Genomic DNA, 20,866 nt, shown 5'->3' on the forward strand with positions numbered 1-20,866 from the left:
AAATGATGTTATGTCCATGTTGTATTTCAGGTTGTTGGCCCAGCTAGATGAGACAGAAAACGCTTTTGAACAGTTCTGGTCTAAACATCACCTCAAACTGGAGCAGTGCCTACAGTTCCGCCATTTTGAGCATGACTTCCGAGAGGTACGTATGTTTCTGTGACAGAGTCGCTGACTGCTGTAGTCAGCAGGTTTAGCTTAATCATGTTAACAAAGAAAGCTGAACAGGACACAGCCTGGCTATTTGTGTTCCCCCAGAGACAGCAATTAGAAGTAGCCGTTACAATGTAAAACCTTGTCCAATAATAGTTGCTCACCCGTCAATTTCTCAACTTTTTTATGTTTGCAACCTCACACTTACAGTATATAGCGCTTCCTCTCAAGGATATGTGCTTAGAAATACTGTACATAAGTCCTTAACCTCCTGCTCTCTCTGTGTCCCCTCCACAGGTGAAAGTGTCATTGGACAGTCTGATGGCGACTCTGACAGCCCTGTCAGACATTGGGGACTGTGTCACCCTGGTAGATATGTTACTGAAGGACCTCAAGACCTTAGAGGAGAAGGCTCAGGTCAGCCCAGTCACATAACAAACGTTATATGAGATGTAACATCGACACCTTACAAGACAATACAAGGCACAATGTATCCACTATGTGTTAATTAGCACGTGATCATCAGCCTTGGATTGTATTGAATGTGAGCCTAACACGAATGTGGTCATGTGAGATGAATGGCTCTCTTGTCTGATGCATATCAGGAGTCGTTAGAGAAGGCCCAGCTCCACGCCCTACACGGGGACCAGCTGATTCAGAGCAACCACTATTCTGTGGACTCCATACGGCCCAAGTGTGTGGAGCTCCGACGCATCTGTGATGACTTCACCAACGAGGCCCAGAAGAAGTACGACGTCCTCTCCAAATCACGCCAAATACACAAAGGCATAGACAAGGTGGGGTGGATAACATAAGAGGCTCCTCATCTCTATATTGCTGTCAGAAAAGGCAATGTCCTCAGGGAGAGATTGTTTGCATGATTATACACGTCATTTACACATGCTCTCATGAATTCAAATAACTTTCACAAAGTTTCCCTCTTCCATCAAGGTTAGTGGTACTTCCACTTTTTCAGCAAAGCAATAAATACATTTACTCAATAAAAGTGTATTTTTCATATTATCTGTCTCAAAAACGCTTGTTCAGTATATTGTCCCATACAATAATCAGTACCTTCTTTTTTTGGTTCCTAAACAACTATACATGCCATCCATGTATAACATTAGTAGTTAAAAATATACATTAGTGCCATGCAAATGAGCCTAGATATACTACTGATATGGAGCCTAGACAGTAGCTACTGTAGTTGTTCATTCATCCATGTGTTCTCGGGTGGTTGTAGGTGAACCAGTGGTGTGAGTCGGGGGTGTACCTGCTGGCCTCTCAGGCTGTGGACAAGTGCCAGTCCCAGGAAGGGGCTGAGGCAGCCCTGCAGGACATTGAGAAGTTCCTGGAGACGGCCAAGGAGAACCAACTGAGTGACCTCAAGAACATCCACAACCAGTATGAGCTAGTCCTCAACGTTGAAGTCAAGGTGTGTGCAGTGCTCCCTTAATTCACTCATGGAATCCTAATTCCTGCAGTTGTCAGCCTACAGAAGAACAATGGTCCTATTTGTTGATCCCTGATCTGTGCTTTCCATCAGGCTAATGTACAAAAGGCTCTAAAGAGGCTGGACGATGTACAGGAGATGTTTGAGAAGAGACAGGTTAGTCTGAAGAAGCTGTCAGCCAAACAGACCCGACCCGTCCAGCCTGTGGCCCCCCGACCTGAGTCCTCTCCCAAACGGCCTGCGCCCCACAAAACACCCAGGACCACCTGCCTTGCCCCTGGTAAGTCTCCCCCATAGAGATAGTTAAAGGACTCAACTTAGATATAACCCCTTTTAGCATTGGCATTGCCATTGAGAGCATCCACCATTTTAAAGTAGTCAACTGGGTGGGGATTCCTATGGATTGACAGCAATCAGCCAATGATCAGAGAATTGTCTTTTTCAAATTGAGTGCTATGGTTTGTACATTGTACAGACTACTTTAAAATGGAGATAGCCTCAATGGCGCTGCCCATGCTGTCACAGATTCCATAATGACACAGATAAAAAGTTGAAACCTCTTTCCATCGTTATGGTCCCCCCCCACATGACCTAACCTCAAACTTTACCTGCCCGTAATGAAAGATCATTGTAGAGCCTATTCATTGCTATTGAAACTGAAATATAGTCTGTACTTTACTTTCCAGGAAGCACAGTCATTTTCTAGTTTAAAGTATGTATTTAAAACCTTACTTCTTGAGGCGTTTAAAGGAAGTATATTGTATTCACTGTGGTACTCAACCTACTACAGGAGGAGGACATAGCTTTGGGCCAGGGCCTCCTGCTGTTGTTCCACACAGAGAGAATGGCAAAACTCCTGATGTTTCAAACAGGATCCCTAGATGTCTCTATGCCTTCATGTCAAACATTCCACTTAGTAAAATAAAAAAACTCTTCCTTTTCCCATCCCTGTTCTATAACCATTTCTAGCCCTCAGTCGAAGGATCTCAGAGAACTCTAGTGCCACAAAGCAGCCCACGGAAGCTGAGCTTGCAAAAAGGAAAAATGTAAGCCGCAAAGTCAAAGGGAGCCTCAAGGTAAGACCTGTGGACATCCTCTAGACAATTGAACCTGAAATGGTTCAACCTCATTAACAGCCATCTGTTGTTTTTTTAGGTTAGACACTGGTCCACTTGTATGACAGTGTCCTGCCAATTCTTCATGTATAATGCATCAGAACATAACTCTTGGTCAGTGGGAGTCTGGGAGAAGAAGTCATGGGAGTGTCCTGTATCAGGCATCTTCTGTTTCCTGCCTTTCCCAAGGGAACCCTGCGGGGATGAGAAACCCTAGTTTCAAATCAATTGCGCACCTTTTGCCCTGACCACATCAGGTCTGTCTGATAAATAGGAATAATGTGCCATTCTAAATCAAATCACATTTAATTGGCCACATACACATGGTTAGCAGATGTTATTACGAGTGTAGCGAAATTGTAACGGTTTTCTTGTGTTGAAGGAGAGGCGGACCAAAACGCAGCCTGATGGTTATTCATGGTTCTTTAATAAAGACACTATACATGAATAAACTAACAAAACAAGAAATGTGAAAAAACCAAAACAGCCCTATCTGGTGCAAACACAGAAACAGGACCAATCACCCACAAAACCTAACACCAAACAGGCTGCCTAAATATGGTTCCCAATCAGAGACTATGACTAACACCTGCCTCTGATTGAGAACCATATCAGGCCAAACACAGAAACAGACAAACTAGACACACAACATAGAATGCCCACTCAGATCACACCCTGACCAAACAAAACATAGAAACATACAAAGCAAACTATGGTCAGGGTGTGACAGAAAAGCTTATTCTTCTAGATCCGACAGTGCAGCAGTATCTAACAGGTAATATCTAACAATTTCCACAACAAAACCTAATGTCTAACAAATTCCACAGCAAAACCTAATACACACAATCTGGTAAAGGATGGTAAGAGAGAATATACGTATAAAATATATGGATGAGCAGTGACAGATCGGCTAAAACGCAGTAGATAGTAAAGAATAGATAGTGAAGGACACAGTATAGAGTATATACACATAAGATGAGTAATGCAAGATATAAATATTTTTAAAATAGCATTATTAAAGTGACTAGTGTTCCATTTGTTAAAGTGGCCAATGATATCAAGTCTGTAGGTAGGCAGCCGGCTCTCTGTGCTAGTGGTGGCTGTGAACAGGCAGTGGCTCGGGTGGTTATTGTCCTCGATGATCTTTTTTACGTTCCTGTGACATCGGGTGTTGTAGGTGTCCTGGAGGGCAGGTAGTTTGCCCCCGGTAATACGTTATGCAGACCGCACCACCCTCTGCAGAGCCTTGCGGTTGTTGGCGGTGCAGTTGCAGTACCAGGCGGTGATACAGCCGGACAGAATGCTCTCAATTGTGCACCTGTAAAAGTTAGTGAGGGTTTTCGGTGACAAGCCACATTTCTTTAGCCTCCTTAGGTTGAAGAGGCGCTGTTGCAACTTCTTCACCACACTGTTTGTGTGCGTGGACCATTTCAGTTTGTCGGTGATATGTACACAGAGGAATTGAAACTTTCCACCTTCTCCACTGCTGTCCCATCGGTGTGGATAGGGGGCTGCTTCCTCTGCTGTTTCCTGAAGTCCACGATCATCTCTTGATGCTGACATTGAGTGAGAGGTTATTTCCCTGACACCACACTCCACTACCCTCACCTCCTTCCTGTAGGCTGTCTCGTCGTTGTTGGTAATCAAGCCTACCACTGTTGTGTCTTCTATAAACTTGATGATTGTGTTGGAGGCGTGCGTGGCCACGCAGTCATGGGTGAACACAGAGTACAGGAGAGGGCTGAGAATGCACCATTGTGGGGCCCCAGTGTTGAAGATCAGTGGAGTGGAGATGTTGTTTCTTCACAACCTGGGGGCGGCCTGTCAGGAAGTTCAGGACCCAGTTGCACAGGGCGGGGTCGAGACCTAGGATCTCAAGCTTAATGATGAGTTTTGAGGGTACTATGGTGTTGAATGCTGAGCTGTAGTGGCTCGGCATGCCGTCTGGGCCGGTAGCCTTGCAAGGGTTAACACGTATAAATGTTTTAATCATGTCGGCCACGGAGAAGGAGAGCCCACAGAGAACCCACAGCGGGCCGTGTCGGTGGCACTGTATTGTCCTCAAAGAAGTTGTTTAATTTGTCTGGGAGCAAGACGTCAATTTTTTATTTTTGTAATCCGTGATTGTCTGTAGACCCTGTCTTTAGACCCTGTCTGTAGAACCTGCCACATACGTCTCGTGTTTGAGCCGTTGAATTGCAACTTCACTTTGTCTCCATACTGACATTTTGCTTTTTTATTGCCTTACGGAGGGAATAACCACACGGAAGTTTGAGTAGCAGTGGTCGAGTGTTACTCGCTCGTGTATTGCAATCGATATGCTGATAGAATTTAGGTTGCCTTGTTCTCAGATTGGCTTTGTTAAAATCCCCAGCTACAATAAATGCAGCAGCCTCCGGATATATGGTTTCCAGTTTGCCTAAAGTTCTAGTCATGCATGATAAGCCACTCATCGTATCTAAATGTTAGCACTATGACCACGAGGGTGACGTTTGAAAGGAAATGGGGGCCTCCATGGTATGTACAGTATGTGTCACCCTTTCACCTGGCCATGACTGCGACGATGTGTGTTTGTGTCCTCAGATTGAGGTAATGCATGAGGCAAGCCAGGGAGGCTCCAGCCACATCCTGGTGACGAACGAGACAGAGGAGAGTCTTTCAAACAGACGGAGGTAAATGTCTCTTTTCTCTTCTCTGCCCATATACAGTATCTTTCCTGTTTCTTTCACTCTGCTCTTTTTCAAAACCACTGCATACACACACTGTGGCTAGTGATGAGGTTGGCGACATTTTACAAGGGACTGCTTTTTCCTCCACCATTAGTTTAGTGTTAGTTGAAGAAACTTTGAAATAGGTCACAGAGCGAGAGCGAGTGAAAATTGAAAGACGAGGTTAGGAGAGCATAGCATTTACAGTACAGTGGTCTGAAGAAAGGGCTTGTAGCGATGATGAAGATACACTTTTATCGAGGCAAAGGCTGCCGGCTGGCTGTTAGCACCCAGGTGACCACACACTGTGTGACTGCTGTGTGGAATGTCTCCTGCTCTAAGTTTATTAATACTCGATAAGTCGATCACATTATGTATCTTGTCTTTATTGTAACTGTTACGGTTCGTAGGAGTGTAATCCCTGTTGCATGGGTACAGTCTCTGACTCAACAGACATTTTTATATTTGGAAACCTCTTTTGAGGTTCTGAGCAAGTGAGAAAGTGGCTCAATCTCAAAGGGATGTGGCTGAAAGACAGAAATAAAATAGGTACAGGAAGTGAATGATATTTGCACTCCCCTCCACTGCCAAGCACAGGCATTAGAAGCAGTCAATGTAGGCCGTGTGTATTTGCATGACATTGAAATGAGACGTACAGAAGCTTATGTACATATGGTATGTCACCTGATATGTTAAAATGTCCTGTAACAGTTCTGGGTATTTATGCATAAGGTTTTTTTTTGTACATGAGATTTTCATAAAACACACATATAGGCTGTGATGTCCCTGACAATGTCTCTTTTGGAGCATAAAGTAGCAACAGATAAAAACCAGATTTGAAAAAAAGAAGTAAATGAAGGACAGAGTTTGGGAAACGCCTGCTGTAGGCTAGGGCCGCTAGAGATCCATACTAAATCCACATTTTCACAGCCAATCATTCCGATTTCTTTATTACACATGCCAGATTTATAATTGTAGAGAATGTTAAAGACCCTTAGCAAACATTGTGAAGTGCTTTATGTTTGAAGGTGGGGTTAGTTAGCTTATTTCAGAGAGTAGTTAGTTTCACAGTGAATTCCTTTCTGCAGAGTCACTAAATGCTGTATGTTACCTTATTGGGGGGCCCAGACTGTAAGAAAGGGAGAGATGGGGGAGCAGAGTTCATATGGAATGATTTAGTGAGCAGGATGTGGTTTAAAGCAAATTGTGTTTGCTCATTGTTTGCAGCCTGACATTTAAGGAGAAGTGAAATCAGGGAATGGGGTAAAAGGCTCTATAGAGATAAGAGGGATGGTAAAATTAGTAGGATACAGACGGTACACTTTCAACCAGTTTAATTCAATGAGCAATAGAAAACTGAATAAAAACGCTAATGTCAGCTAGCAATGCTGGACAGAATTTCCTCTTGAGACTGAGGTAATTTATTCAAATGATTCTTCCCTTATGACTTCACGCAGCCAGCCAAAATGTTCCTGAATGCAGCCAAGAACACGAACAGTCTGTTTACCATCACACAATTAGCTAAACCACAAAGTACAACTGCAGTATCCATCAAGCCAAGGCAAGAGTGGTGAATATATGCTCAAGAACAAGGCTCTGGTCTTTATTTAGAAAATGATACCAGCTGTTGACACTGAAATATAAAAAAATAAAAATAAAGACTGCAGTGACATACTGTGCAGCCTTACAATACACTATGAAAATGCTGCTTTGCATGGGTAGGTATTTAAATAGTAAGGTTTACAGAGGAGCATTACTTTCACTGCTGTGCAGTACATCTTTCCCAGCAGGCCAGAGGAAATGTCATGGATCTGGGGGTCCGTCGCTGCCTTCCAAAGGTACCGGACATCTGCCACGTGTCCGTGAGAGGTGATCATCTTATCGTAGATACAGGGGTGATAGGGGGCCTTCCCTTCCCCTGAAAAGTAAACATGTTCCTGGGGAGACACCCCCATGGCGTTGGCACAGATGCCCAAGAACACATCGTCAATGTACAGCGAGGCATTGAGGGACAGAGTGGCCTGGTAGATTTTGGAAGCCACGTCCCCTGAGACAACGTACCCTGCCCCCGCTGTGTAGTCTGGGTAAGAGAGCCACTGGTACATCTCATAAGGCACGTGGTACTTGCTGTCCTTCCGGCGGTTGGGTGGGGCTCCCCTGTGCACGTGGCCCACCCAGAGGTCCTGGGCCCCCTGACGGATCAGGCCCTGCAGGTAGTGCACCAGGTTGGGCATGTGGACAAAGATGTCGTCGTCGGCTGACATGAGGAAGCGTGCTTGGCTGCAGTAGTTGTGGCTCCAGCGGAACTGCAGCAGCAGTTTGATGGTGAGGTTGTGAAAGGTGTCCACAAAGTCCTGCTGGACCAGGTCCCCATAGACCTGGTCCTCCCCCAGCAGCCTCCTCTGTACATGGCCCCTCTGCTGGGGGTTGGGGTGGACCCCCAGGGCAAACACCAACCTCACGGTGGCCCCCAACTCCCTCTGGGTGTAGGCCTCATTCCCCCAGGTGGCCCGGATGGCCTGCCTCCTCTCCAGGTTCTCTGGGGAAGATTTGACGAACAGCAGCAACAGCACTTCATTGCTGTCACATTTGTCATGGTGGTTGATGAGGTACGGGAAGTTGCTCTGACTCTTAGCCTCCCTCTGGCTGATGCCAAAGCTCTTGTTGATGAAGTCGTAGCTGTTGACCAGGTAGCGGTAGGAGTAGGACTTCATATGGCTCACCACGTGGTGGTCCAGCTGCTCCCAGCACACCATCAACACGGACAGGACAAAGCACGTCGTCACCAGCTGCACACATTGACATTTTCTGATCCTTCTGAAATTCAAAAACATTCTTCAACCTTCCTACCCTTGCCCCCCCCCTTTTCTATCTTTTTGTCAAGTCCAATAGGTTGTTGCGTTTGACAGGCTGCTACTTTCACAATTATTCCAAATTATTTGGGAGTGTCTGAGTTCCATCATATTTGCCCAACGGGAGACATGGGCTCCTCAGAGAAATGTTGGTCTTCAGTTCAATTTCATCTCCTCCTGACACCTCTCCACTCTGCTCTCTACTGGAACTCTATTGTTGAGACAATCATGTCTGTAGTCATCACTGTTTTGTATTGTGTCCACACAGTCACAAAGCATTCCACATCATAGGATCTGAAAAGAGAAAGACAAAAATATGAACATATCGCACTAATAGGAAATGCATTTGAAATTGTGAGTCAATATTATGTTATTGAGTCATTCTGAGGATCTGAATGAATCCGCTAGATGTGCTTGATCCATCACGCCGGCTAAACCTGGTAAGTACTTTAGAGGTTATTCAAACAGGGCTAAAGTGCGAAAACCGCAGGGCGGCATCAATCAAGCATACTTATTCTGTCCAACCTGGAACGAGGCATCCATCCTCACGTCCCCAAGGTAGGCTACCCAAACAGCAACAACAGCCATGGGTCGAGCAATCGCATTTAGTCCACAATATGTGGACAGTCCAAATGCAATATTGATTGTAGGCCTATAAATGCAGACTGGTAACGTGGCTTTTCAATCAACCTACTCACCGGGGTGAAAGAACGACAGTAAGGCTGAAAGCGAAATTGTAACCTTTCTCATATTCCAACGATTCCAAACTGAAGAAGCAAAGCTCTCAAAACGTGTATGCTCAGAGCTCCCAACAAAAAAAATCCCTTGCTTTGAAGACTTTTTGCAAATCCAATCAGTTTTCTACGTTGATTCAACATCATCACGTTACATTTTTTTGTTGAAATAACAAAACAATGTTGATTCAACAAGTTTTTTGCACAATGGAATGTAGGCCTGTTGCTGAGAAATGTATTAATTTAAATTATAACAGAAATACCTTTATTTACATATATATTCAGACCGTTTGCTATGAGACTCAAAATTGAGCTCGGGTGCATCCTGTTTCCTTTGATCATCCTTGAGATGTTTCTACAACTTGATTGGAATTCAGCTGTGGTAAGTTCAATTGATTGGACATGTTTTGGCTAGGCACATACCTGTCTATATAATGTCCCACAGTTGACAGTGCATGTCAGAGCAAAAAACCAAGCCATGAGGTCGAAGGAATTGTCTGTAGGCACAGATCTGGGGAAGAGTACCAAAGATTGTCTGCAGCATTGAAGGTCCCCAAGAACACAGTGGCCTCCATCATCCTTAAGTGGAGGAAGTTTGGAACCACCAAGACTCTTCCTAGAGCAGGCCGCCCGGGCCAAACTGAGCAATGGGGGAGATGGGTCTTGGTCAGGGAGGTGACCAAGAACCCAATGGTCACTCTGACAGAGCTCCAGAGTTCCTCGGTGGAGATGTGAAAATCTTCAAGAAGGACAACCATCTTTGCAGCACTCCACCAATCAGGCCTTTATGTTAGTGGCCAGATGGAAACCAATTCTCAATAAAAAGCACATGACAGCCCACTTGGAGTTTGCCAAAAGGCACCTAAAGTACTCACAGACAATGAGAAACAAGATTTTCTAGTCTGATAAAACCAAGAATGCCAAGCGTCACGTCTGGAGGAAACCTGGCACCATCTCCACAGTAAAGCATGGTGGGGACAGCATCAGGCTGTGGGGATGTTTTTCGTCGGCAGGGACTGGGATACTAGTCAGGATCGAGAGAAATATGAACGGAGCAAAGTACAGAGAGATCCTTGATGAAAACCTGCTCCAGAGCGCTCAGGACCTCAGACTGGAGTGAAGGTTCACCTTCCAACAGGACAACGACCCTAAGCACACAACCAAGACAACGCAAGAGTGGCTTCGGGCCAAATCTCTGAATGTCCTTGAGTGGCCCAGCTATAGCCTGGACTTGAACCCGATCGAACATCTCTGGAGAGACCCGAAAATAGCTGAGCAGCAACCTGACAGAGCTTGAGAGGATCTGCGAAGAAGAATTGGAGAAACTCTCCAAGTACAGGTGTGCCAAGCTTGTAGCATCATACCCAACAAGACTCAAGGCTGTAATCGATGACAAAGGTGTTTCAACAAGGTACTGAGTAAAGGGTCTGAATACTTATGTTAATATGATATTTCTGTTTTATTTTATTCATTTGAAAAACAGTTCTATAAACCTGTTTTTGCTTTGTCGTTATTATGGGGTATTGTGTGTAGATTGAGGACAATACAGTGCACCGACGCGGCCCACAATCAAAGACTGTGGACTCTCCTTCTCCGTGGCCGTCGTGAGTAAAACATTTAAACGTGTTAACCCTCGCAAGGCTGCCGGCCCAGACGGCATCCCTAGCCGCGTCCTCAGAGCATGTGCAGACCAGCTGGCTGGTGTGTTTACCGAAATATTCAGTCAATCCCTATCCCAGTTTGTTGTCCCCACATGCTTCAAGATGGCCACCATTGTTCCTGTTCCCAAAAACTCTAAGGTAACTGAACTAAAGTACTATCGCCCGTAGCACTCACTTCTGTCAACATGAAGTGCTTTGAGAGACTAGTCAAGGATCATATCACCTCCACCTTACCTGACACACTAGACCCACTTCAATTCGCTTACCGCCCCAATAGGTCCACAGACGATGCAATCGCCATCACACCGCATACTGCCCTATCCCATCTGGACAAGAGGAATACCTATGTAAGAATGTTGTTCATTGACTACAGCTCAGCATTCAACACCATAGTGCCCTCCAAACTCATCATTAAGCTTGAGACCCTGGGTCTCGACCCCGCCCTGTGCAACTGGGTCTTGGACTTCCTGACGGGCCGCCCACAGGTGGTGAAGGTAGGAAACATCATCTCCCCTCTACTGTTCTTAAACACTGGGGCCACACAAGGGTGTGTTCCCAGCCCCCTCCTGTACTCCCTGTTTACCCACGACTGCGTGGCCATGCACGCCTCCAACACAATCATCAAGTTTATAGAAGACACAACAGTGGTAGGCTTGATTACCAACAACGACGAGACAGCCTACAGGAAGGAGGTGTGGGCAGTGGAGTGTGGTGTCAGGGAAATAACCTCTCACTGAATGTCATCATCAAGAGATGATTGTGGACTTCAGGAAACAGCAGAGGAAGCAGCCCCCTATCCACACCGATGGGACAGCAGTGGAGAAGGTGGAAAGTTTAAATTCGGTGGTGTACAAATCACAGACAAACTGAAATGGTCCACACACACAGACAGTCTGGTGAAGAAGGTGCAACAGCGCCTCTTCAACTTCAGGAGGCTAAAGAAATGTGGCTTGTCACCAAAAACCCTCACTAACTTTTACAGGTGCACAATTGAGAGCATCCTTTTGTGATGTATCGCCGCCTGGTACGGCAACTGCACCGCCAACAACCGCAAGGCTCTGCAGAGGGTGGTGCGGTCTGCATAATGCATTACCGGGGGCAAATTACCTGCCCTCCAGGACACCTACAACACCCGATGTCACAGGAAGGCAAAAAAGATCATTGAGGACAATAACCACCCGAGCCACAGCCTGTTCACCCTGCTGTCATCCAGAAGATGAGGTCAGTACAGGTGCATCAAAGCTGGGACAGAGAGATTGAAAAACAACTTCTATCTCAAGGCCATCAGATTGTTAACCAGCCACCACTAGCACAGAGAGGCGGCTGCCTACCTACAGACTTGATATCATTGGCCACTTTAATAAATGGAACACTCGTCACTTTAATAATGCTATTTTACTCATCTTATGTGTATATACTCTATACTGTGTCCTTCACTATCTATTCTTTACTATCTACTGCGTCTTAGCCGATCTGTCACTGCTCATCCATATATTTTATACGTATATTCTCTCTTACCATCCTTTACTAGATTGTGTGTATTAGGTTTTGTTGTAGAATTTGTTAGATATTAGGTTTTGTTGTGGAATTGTTAGATATTACCTGTTAGATACTGCTGCACTGTCGGATCTAGAAGAATAAGCATTTCGCTACACACGTAATAACATCTGCTAACCATGTGTATCTGACTAGTAAGATTTGATTTGAGATTGATGAGGAAATAAACAATTTAAGACATTTTAGAGTAAGGCTGTCACGTAACAAAATGTGGACAAAGTCAAGGGGTTTGAATACTTTCTGAATGCACTGTATCTGTTATTTTCCCGTGCTTATAGTGCCTTCACAAAGTATTCACACCTCTTGACATTTTCCACATATTATTGTTACAGCCTGTTTTTTCATTTTATTTTAATGTCACTGACCTACATACAAAACCCCATAATGTCAACCACAAAGACCAGGGAGGTTTTCCAATGCCTCGCAAAGACGGGCACCTATTGGTAGAAAAAAAAGAAGCAGACATTGAATATCCCCTTGAGCCTGGTGAAGTTATTAAACTTTGGATGGTGTATCAAAACAAGGTACAGGCGTCATTCCCAACTCCGTTGCCAGAGAGGAAGGAATTTCATGGACTTTACGATGGTGCCAATGGTGACTTTAAAACATTTACATTACATTTACATTTAAGTCATTTAGCAGACGCTCTTATCCAGAGCGACTTACAAATTGGTGCATTCACCTTATGACATCCAGTGGAACAGTCACTTTACAATAGTGCATCTAAATCTTAAAGGGGGGGGGAATACTTATCCTATCCTAGGTATTCCTTAAAGAGATGGGGTTTCAGGTGTCTCCGGAAGGTGATGATTGACTCCGCTGTCCTGGCGTCGTGAGGGAGTTTGTTCCACCATTGGGGGGCCAGAGCAGCGAACAGTTTTGACTGGGCTGAGCGGGAGCTGTACTTCCTCAGTGGTAGGGAGGCGAGCAGGCCAGAGGTGGATGAACGCAGTGCCCATGTTTGGGTGTAGGGCCTGATCAGAGCCTGGAGGTACTGAGGTGCCGTTCCCCTCACAGCTCCGTAGGCAAGCACCATGGTCTTGTAGCGGATGCGAGCTTCAACTGGAAGCCAGTGGAGAGAACGGAGGAGCGGGGTGACGTGAGAGAACTTGGGAAGGTTGAACACCAGACGGGCTGCGGCGTTCTGGATGAGTTGAAGGGGTTTAATGGCACAGGCAGGGAGCCCAGCCAACAGCGAGTTGCAGTAATCCAGACGGGAGATGACAAGTGCCTGGATTAGGACCTGCGCCGCTTCCTGTGTGAGGCAGGGTCGTACTCTGCGGATGTTGTAGAGCATGAACCTACAGGAATGGGCCACCGCCTTGATGTTGGTTGAGAACAACAGGGTGTTGTCCAGGATCACGCCAAGGTTCTTAGCGCTCTGGGAGGAGGACACAATGGAGTTGTCAACCGTGATGGCGAGATCATGGAATGGGCAGTCCTTCCCCGGGAGGAAGAGCAGCTCCGTCTTGCCGAGGTTCAGCTTGAGGTGGTGATCCGTCATCCACACTGATATGTCTGCCAGACATGCAGAGATGCGAAGGTTGGGACGGCGCGATACCATCCGAGTAGGGGCAGTGTGGGAGGTGTTGGATGAGAGCGAGAGGGAAAAGGATACAAGGTAGTGGTCGGAGACTTGGAGGGGAGTTGCAATGAGGTTAGTGGAAGAACAGCATCTAGTAAAGATGAGGTCGAGCATATTGCCTGCCTTGTGAGTAGGGGGGGAAGGTGAGAGGGTGAGGTCAAAAGAGGAGAGGAGTGGAAAGAAGGAGGCAGAGAGGAATGAGTCAAAGGTAGACGTGGGGAGGTTAAAGTCGCCCAGAACTGTGAGAGGTGAGCCGTCCTCAGGAAAGGAGCTTATCAAGGCATCAAGCTCATTGATGAACTCTCCGAGGGAACCTGGAGGGCGATAAATGATAAGGATGTTAAGCTTGAAAGGGCTGGTAACTGTGACAGCATGGAATTCAAAGCAGGCGATAGACAGATGGGTAAGGGGAGAAAGAGAGAATGACCACTTGGGAGAGATGAGGATCCCGGTGCCACCACCCCGCTGACCAGAAGCTCTCGGGGTGTGCGAGAACACGTGGGCGGACGAAGAGAGAGCAGTAGGAGTAGCAGTGTTGTCTGTGGTGATCCATGTTTCCGTTAGTGCCAAGAAGTCGAGGGACTGGAGGGAGGCATAGGCTGAGATGAACTCTGCCTTGTTGACCGCAGATCGGCAATTCCAGAGGCTACCGGAGACCTGGAACTCCACGTGGGTCGTGCGCGCTGGGACCACCAGATTAGGTGGCCGCGGCCACGCGGTGTGGAGCGTTTGTATGGTCTGTGCAGAGAGGAGAGAACAGGGATAAACAGACACATAGTTAACAGGCTACAGAAGAGGCTACGCTAATGCAAAGGAGATTGGAATGACAAGTGGACTACAAGTCTCGAATGTTCAGAAAGTTAAGCTACGTAGCAAGAATCTTATTGACTAAAATGATTAAAATGATACAGTACTGCTGAAGTAGGCTAGCTGGCAGTGGGTGCGTTGTTGACACTACACTAATCAAGTCGCTCCGTTGAGTGTAATAGTTTCTACAGTGCTGCTATTCGGGGGCTAGCTGGCTAGCTAGTAGTGTTGTTTACGTTACGTTGCGTTAAAAGAACGACAATAGCTGGCTAGCTAACCTAGAAAATCGCTCTAGACTACACAATTATCTTTGATACAAAGACGGCTATGTAGCTAGCTATGTAGCTAGCTACGATCAAACAAATCAAACCGTTGTACTGTAATGAAATGAAAATGTGATACTACCTGTGAATGCGACCGGGTTGTTGAGTTCTATTCAGAAGACGTTGGCTAGCTGTTGGCTAGCTGTTGGCTAGCTGTTGGCTAGCTGTTGGCTAGCTGTTGGCTAGCTGTTGGCTAGCTGTTGGCTAGCTGTTGGCTAGCTAGCAGAGTCTCCTACGTTAAGGACGACAAATCGCTGGCTAGCTAACCTCGGTAAATTAAGATAATCACTCTAAGACTACACACTCTAAACCTAAACAACACAATTATCTTGGAACGAAGATACGAAGACAGCAAAGACAGCTATGTAGCTAGCTAACACTACACTGATCGAGTCGTTCAGTTGAGTGTAATAGTTTTCCCAGTGCAGCTAATCAGTGGACGTTAGCTAGCTGGCTAGTGAAGACTACGTTACGACGGCGAAATACGATAATTACGCAATTATCTTTGATACAAAGACGGCTATGTAGCTAGCTAACACTACACTGATCGAGTCGTTCAGTTGAGTGTAATAGTTTTCCCAGTGCAGCTAATCAGTGGACGTTAGCTAGCTGGCTAGTGAAGACTACGTTACGACGGCGAAATACGATAATTACGCAATTATCTTTGATACAAAGACGGCTATGTAGCTAGCTGAGAAGAAATAGCTAAGATTAGACAAATCAAACCGTTGTGCTATAATGAAATGTAAAAAGTTATACTACCTGCGGGAGCGGAGCCCCGATGCGACCAAGCCGATGCGACCAAGCCTTGACAGTAATAGTTTAATGGCTGTGATAGGAGAAAACTAAGGATGGATCAACAACTTTGTAGTTACTCCACAATACTAACCTAATTGACAGAGTGAAAAGAACGAAGCCTGTACAGAAAAAAATTATCCCAAATAGGCATCGTGTTATCAACAAGGCCCCAAAGTAATACTGCAAAAAAAATGTGGCAAAGCAATTAACTTTTTGCCCTGAATATAAAGTGTTATGTTTGGGGCAAATCGAATACATCACATTACTGAGTACCACTCTCCATATTTTCAAGCATAGTGGTAGCTGTATCATAATATATAATAATAATAATATATGCCATTTAGCAGACGCTTTTATCCAAAGCGACTTACAGTCATGTGTGCATACATTCTACGTATGGGTGGTCCCGGGGATCGAACCCACTACCCTGGCGTTACAAGCGCCATGCTCTACCAACTGAGCTACAGAAGGACCACGTTATGGGTATGCTTGTAATCGTAGAGGACTGGGGAGTTTTTCAGGATAAAATTAGAAGTAGAATGGAGGTTAGCACAGGCAAGTTCTTTGAGTAAAACCTGGTTGTCTGCTTTCCACCAGACACTGGGAGATTAATTCACCTTTTCAACACAACAATAACCTAAAACAAATCTACACTGGAGTTGCTTACCAAGAAAACAGTGAATGTTCCTGAGTGGCCGAGTTAGTTTTTACTTAAATATACTTGAAAATCTATGGCAAAACCTGAAAATGGTTGTCTAGCAATGACCAACAACCAATTTGACAGACCCTGAAGAATTTTGAAAAGAATAATGGGCAAATGTTGCACAATCCAGTTGTGGGGAGCTCTTAGAGACTCACCCAGAAAGATCCACGGCTGTAATCACTGCCAATGATGCTTCTACAAAGTATTGACTCAGTGATACAGTGAATACTTATGTAAATGAGATATTTCTGTATTAAATGAAAACATTCATAACTTGTTTTCACATTGTCATTATGGTGTATCGTGTGTAGATGGGTGAGAGAGAAAAAAATATGTTAACCATTTTGAATTCGGGCTGTAACACAACAACATGTGGAATAAGTCCAGTGGTAGGAATAGTTTCTGAAGGCCCTCCATCCCATTGTGCTCTATCTCTGAAAGGATGATGGACAATCCTCAGTGTTTATCTGTCAGAGTCCATCCTCTGTAGATGCTTGTGCACAGTGTGAAGTCTCATAACCCTCTCAACCGTATAGCAGTAGTTGCCGAATCTTTTGTGAATGAATGCATAAGCCAACCCAGCGAAAGTTCAATAATGGAGGGGCTTTAAACTAACAGAGTGTATGGAATTGCTGAGGTCTGTACAAAACAGTCATCATGACAAAAAAAAAAATCATTACAGCAGCAGATTTAGGCAGTGGCCCACAACAATGAGCAGCCCTGACAGCATGCATCAGATAACCTTGTGTCAATACCATGATGGCCATCTATCCAACAGTCCCAACGCAAATAACATTCAACTCCCAATTAGAATTTCCTCCCATGTCTGGGTGTCACATATCAGTGTCAATAAGAGGTAGAAATTAGATTGTTGTTTATTTTCTAGGTTATTGTAATCACAAAAGGTTGCATTTGTTTGGTTGACATTTTAGTAATTGTGAATATTCCTGACCAAAACAACAAGAATATACACTATACATACAAAAGTATGTGGACACCCCTTCAAATTAGTAGATTTGGCTATTTCAGCCACACCCATTGCTGACAGGTATATAAAATCAAGCACACAGCCATGCAATCTCCATAGACAAACATTGGCAGGAGATTGATCTTACTGAAGAGCTCAGTGACTTTCAACGTGGCACCGTCATAGGATGCTACCTTTCCAACAAGTCAGTTTGTCAAATTTCTGCCATGCTAGAGCTTCAACTATAAGTCCTGTTATTGTGAAGTGGAAACTTCTTGGAGGAACACCGGCTCGGCCGCAAAGTGATAGGCTACACAAGCTCACAGAATTGGACCGCCGAGTGCTGAAGCGCGAGCACTTAAAAATCGTCTGTCCTCACTTGCAACACTCACTACCGCGTTCCAAAGATCAACATGCGCAATGCTCATTGTCGGCTCGAGTGGTGTAAAGCTTGCCACCATTGGACTCTGGAGCAGTGGAAATGTGCTTTCTGGAGTGATGAATCACGCTTTACCATCTGGCAGTCCGACTGACAAATCTGGGTTTGGTGGATGCCAGGCCAACACTACCTGCCCAAAAGCATAGTGTCAAATGTAAAGTTTGGTGGAGGAGGAATAATGGTCTGGGGCTGTTTTTCATGGTTCGGGCTAGGCCCCTTAGCTCTAATGAAGGGAAATATTAATGCTACAGCATACAATGACATTCCAGACGATTCTGTGCTTCCAACTTTGTGGCAACAGTTTGGGGAAGGGCCTTTCCTGTTTCAGCATGACAATGCCCTTGTGCACAAAGCGAGGTCCATATAGAAATGGTTTGTCGAGAGAACTTGACTTTCCTATACAGAGCTCTGACCTCAGCCCCGTCGAACTCCTTTGGGATGAATTGTGGCTGAATGGTAGCAAGTTCCGCAGCAATGTTCAAACATCGAGTGGAAAGCCTTCCCAGAAGAGTGGAGGCTGTTATAGCAGCAGAGGGGGGACCAACTCCATATTAATGCCCATGATGTTAGAATGAGCTTTTCAATGAGCAGGTCTCCACATACTTTTGGTCATGTACTGTATTTTCTCTCTCTCAAAACTATTTAAAACAGAAGTTCACCATAGCGTTATTATAGGCTACAACGTGTAATATATTTTACATGATAGGCCTCGTGCAGGGGTGGGCAACAAATGGCCCGCAGGTTGCATTTTCAGGGGAGGTTTTTAATTTTTTTATTGGGGGGAGGGTGGGGATTTATTATAAAAATAAAAAAAAAAAAATACAGGCCAATCTTGACCGTCTAAAACTTGAATTTATTGCCCACCCCTAGACTAGGGAAACATTCACCCCTACCGATGCAAACCTTTTCATTGATCAATGACTTGTAAAGCCAACTGTCCCCATGAAGTTCCTTTGAAAGTGGGAAAAATCTTTGAGCCAGCCTCCCAGAATATAAGTCCAAGAATGTAAACTCTTGGAGACATGAATGTGGTTTATTAATCATCAGCTCAACAACTATGGTTTGAGAATGCAGTAGACATCTATAGAGAAGTATGAACAACTACAGTTTTGTGCTAAGTTGGGTTCTAAGTAAGTTCAGATAGTCAGATTAAAACACAATAGAATAGGCAGGTAAGAACACCTAAATGGAGTTATTTTTTTTGTGTGTTAAAATTAAATATTCCAATTCCATATCATTGTTGAGTCAAAAGAAAATATTGAATTCTGTTAAATTTGTGTCTATTGTTTTAAAACCTACCAAGAGGGTTAGGTTCCAATTCCATGAAAGGGTGTTGGCCTCTCCCCTCCTTTCTCCCCTTCATCCCCGCGATGATTCTACCGTTAGCTGTTATCTCACTACAGGCTAACTGTAAAAGCAGTGTGAATTCAGGAGTGCGACATGAGCATAGATTTGTTTTTAGTTTTTCACAGTCTGACTTTTCTTTCTCAAACCTTCTACTGAAAGTCGACACCTTTTTGCTTTGAGCAGCTTAAGTTAATATAAACAGTCTTTCAGCTAGCGCATACAATCCCCCCACCACCTCCCTCTTCCAGATCACTTACCAGCCTGTGAGAGTTCCATCCACGTGTTGCTGGGAAAAGTACAGAAAACTACTCTCCCCTGCCCCTCTTTTCCTGTAGATGAGCACTCTCTCTCCCTCTCTCTCCTTCCCGCTCTCTCTTTCCCCTCTGTGTGTAAGGAATGGCAGCATCAGCCCCCAGCCGCCTGCCTGCCTCCCAGTGGTTTTCTCCTGCCTGAGCTGTTCTGTCTGTAAGTCTCTACGCTGTGTGACTGTGAAAGACTGAGAGAGCAGAATGGGAGCGGGGGAGGAAACCGCTGGGCTAGAGGGGGAAAGCTCAGCCCTTGTACCTCCCCTCTCATTGCCTGCCTCAGCTGAGTCAGTCTATGATCCTCTCTCTGCGTTATCATATCGGTGAAGCCAACCAGTAGGAGTGAAGTTGGATCATATGCCAGAATGACAGAGCTTGGAATTTGTGTCATCTGAGTTGCATCAGCTACTGCAAATTCTGCACAATAAAGGTAATTCGGTGTTCCCGAGGGTCACATTAGGAGAGGGTTTGCACAGGGGCAAACTCTGGCATTGTCTTCTAGTACATGATATGTATACATTATTTGTTTTATATAGTTATGGCATTGTTTTTCTGTTTGGAGGAGGTTATCTTTGCTCCCCGACTTAATTCTAGGCACACAGAGGTGTGTGGAGATCGAAGCTATTTTATGCACTAATACTTTAGCTAGTGTTGCTGGAAGCAACATGAGGGAGGATTGCAGAGTATGTATCATTAAACACTCCACTAGGGTGCTCAATAAAAATGATTTGACCTAGGAGCACAAATAACAGGCTCGGCACATGGCGTCATGGAACAGTTGCCCTCCAGGGCTTCAATCAAGGCATCTCTGTCCATAATATTTATTCGCGTGATGCTGCCCTATCTTCCAAAATCGATATATTCACAGATCTTATTGCGTTGGGACTTAGGAGGCAGTCACCTATGGTATAACAGATGCTTGCCTCTGTGAGATTGGCGGGGCCTTTGGAGGAGCTTTATTGACCTATAAAATGTGACCATACATCAAACACCACTCAGTGTCTGGATGGGCTCGTGATGGCACATAAAAATCAAGACCTCAGAACTCATACAAATGTGCACATTAAAGGAGCCATTAAAGTCTGGAAATGTTAGCTTTGCTCAAGATGGTTGGTTTTATGACAACTTCCTCTGTTAATTCTCCAAAGGTCTTATTTCCTCCCTTGTACCTCCTATCTGGGGGGCTGTTGTCTTTAGCAGAGCCCCTTTTGAGTTTGTACAATAAGCTGATGACGATGTTGATGGTCATTTAGAACTTTGACAAAGCACTTAGTGTATGAGAGGCAGTTGATGTCCTCATTATGGGTTTTTATTAATGTATCTGCATTGACAAATACGACTAAAGGGCTTCTCTGCAAT

General features: G+C 45.0%; 2 protein-coding genes across 14 annotated transcripts in view; one reads left to right on the top strand and one right to left on the bottom strand.

The window, feature by feature from the left end:
* LOC124037787 (guanine nucleotide exchange factor DBS-like) overlaps nucleotides 1–20,866 on the top strand; it is a 71,318-nt gene that overhangs the window by 24,346 nt on the left and 26,106 nt on the right. For all 12 annotated transcript variants that reach the window (XM_046352843.1, XM_046352837.1, XM_046352840.1 and 9 more), the window contains exons 9-15: nucleotides 31–145; nucleotides 451–570; nucleotides 759–950; nucleotides 1,397–1,588; nucleotides 1,700–1,886; nucleotides 2,576–2,682; nucleotides 5,305–5,393. In XM_046352843.1, the coding sequence (XP_046208799.1) occupies nucleotides 31–145; nucleotides 451–570; nucleotides 759–950; nucleotides 1,397–1,588; nucleotides 1,700–1,886; nucleotides 2,576–2,682; nucleotides 5,305–5,393 (1,002 nt within the window). The remainder of the gene's footprint in view (nucleotides 1–30; nucleotides 146–450; nucleotides 571–758; nucleotides 951–1,396; nucleotides 1,589–1,699; nucleotides 1,887–2,575; nucleotides 2,683–5,304; nucleotides 5,394–20,866) is intronic.
* LOC124037789 (lactosylceramide 1,3-N-acetyl-beta-D-glucosaminyltransferase A-like) lies at nucleotides 6,749–19,813 on the bottom strand. 2 transcript variants are annotated; one of them, XM_046352850.1, is made up of 2 exons: nucleotides 19,460–19,813; nucleotides 6,749–8,575 (listed from the first exon to the last, which is right to left on the bottom strand). In XM_046352850.1, exon 2 carries the CDS (start codon nucleotides 8,261–8,263, stop codon nucleotides 7,124–7,126), a length of 1,140 nt encoding a protein of 379 aa, XP_046208806.1. In that variant the 5' UTR covers nucleotides 8,264–8,575; nucleotides 19,460–19,813; the 3' UTR covers nucleotides 6,749–7,123. The 2 variants fall into 2 exon arrangements, with proteins under 2 accessions (XP_046208806.1, XP_046208807.1); XM_046352851.1 differs by lacking the exon at nucleotides 19,460–19,813 and adding an exon at nucleotides 15,711–15,862.

The sequence above is a fragment of the Oncorhynchus gorbuscha genome, linkage group LG06 (assembly GCF_021184085.1).
Source record: "Oncorhynchus gorbuscha isolate QuinsamMale2020 ecotype Even-year linkage group LG06, OgorEven_v1.0, whole genome shotgun sequence".
Lineage (NCBI taxonomy): Eukaryota > Metazoa > Chordata > Actinopteri > Salmoniformes > Salmonidae > Oncorhynchus > Oncorhynchus gorbuscha.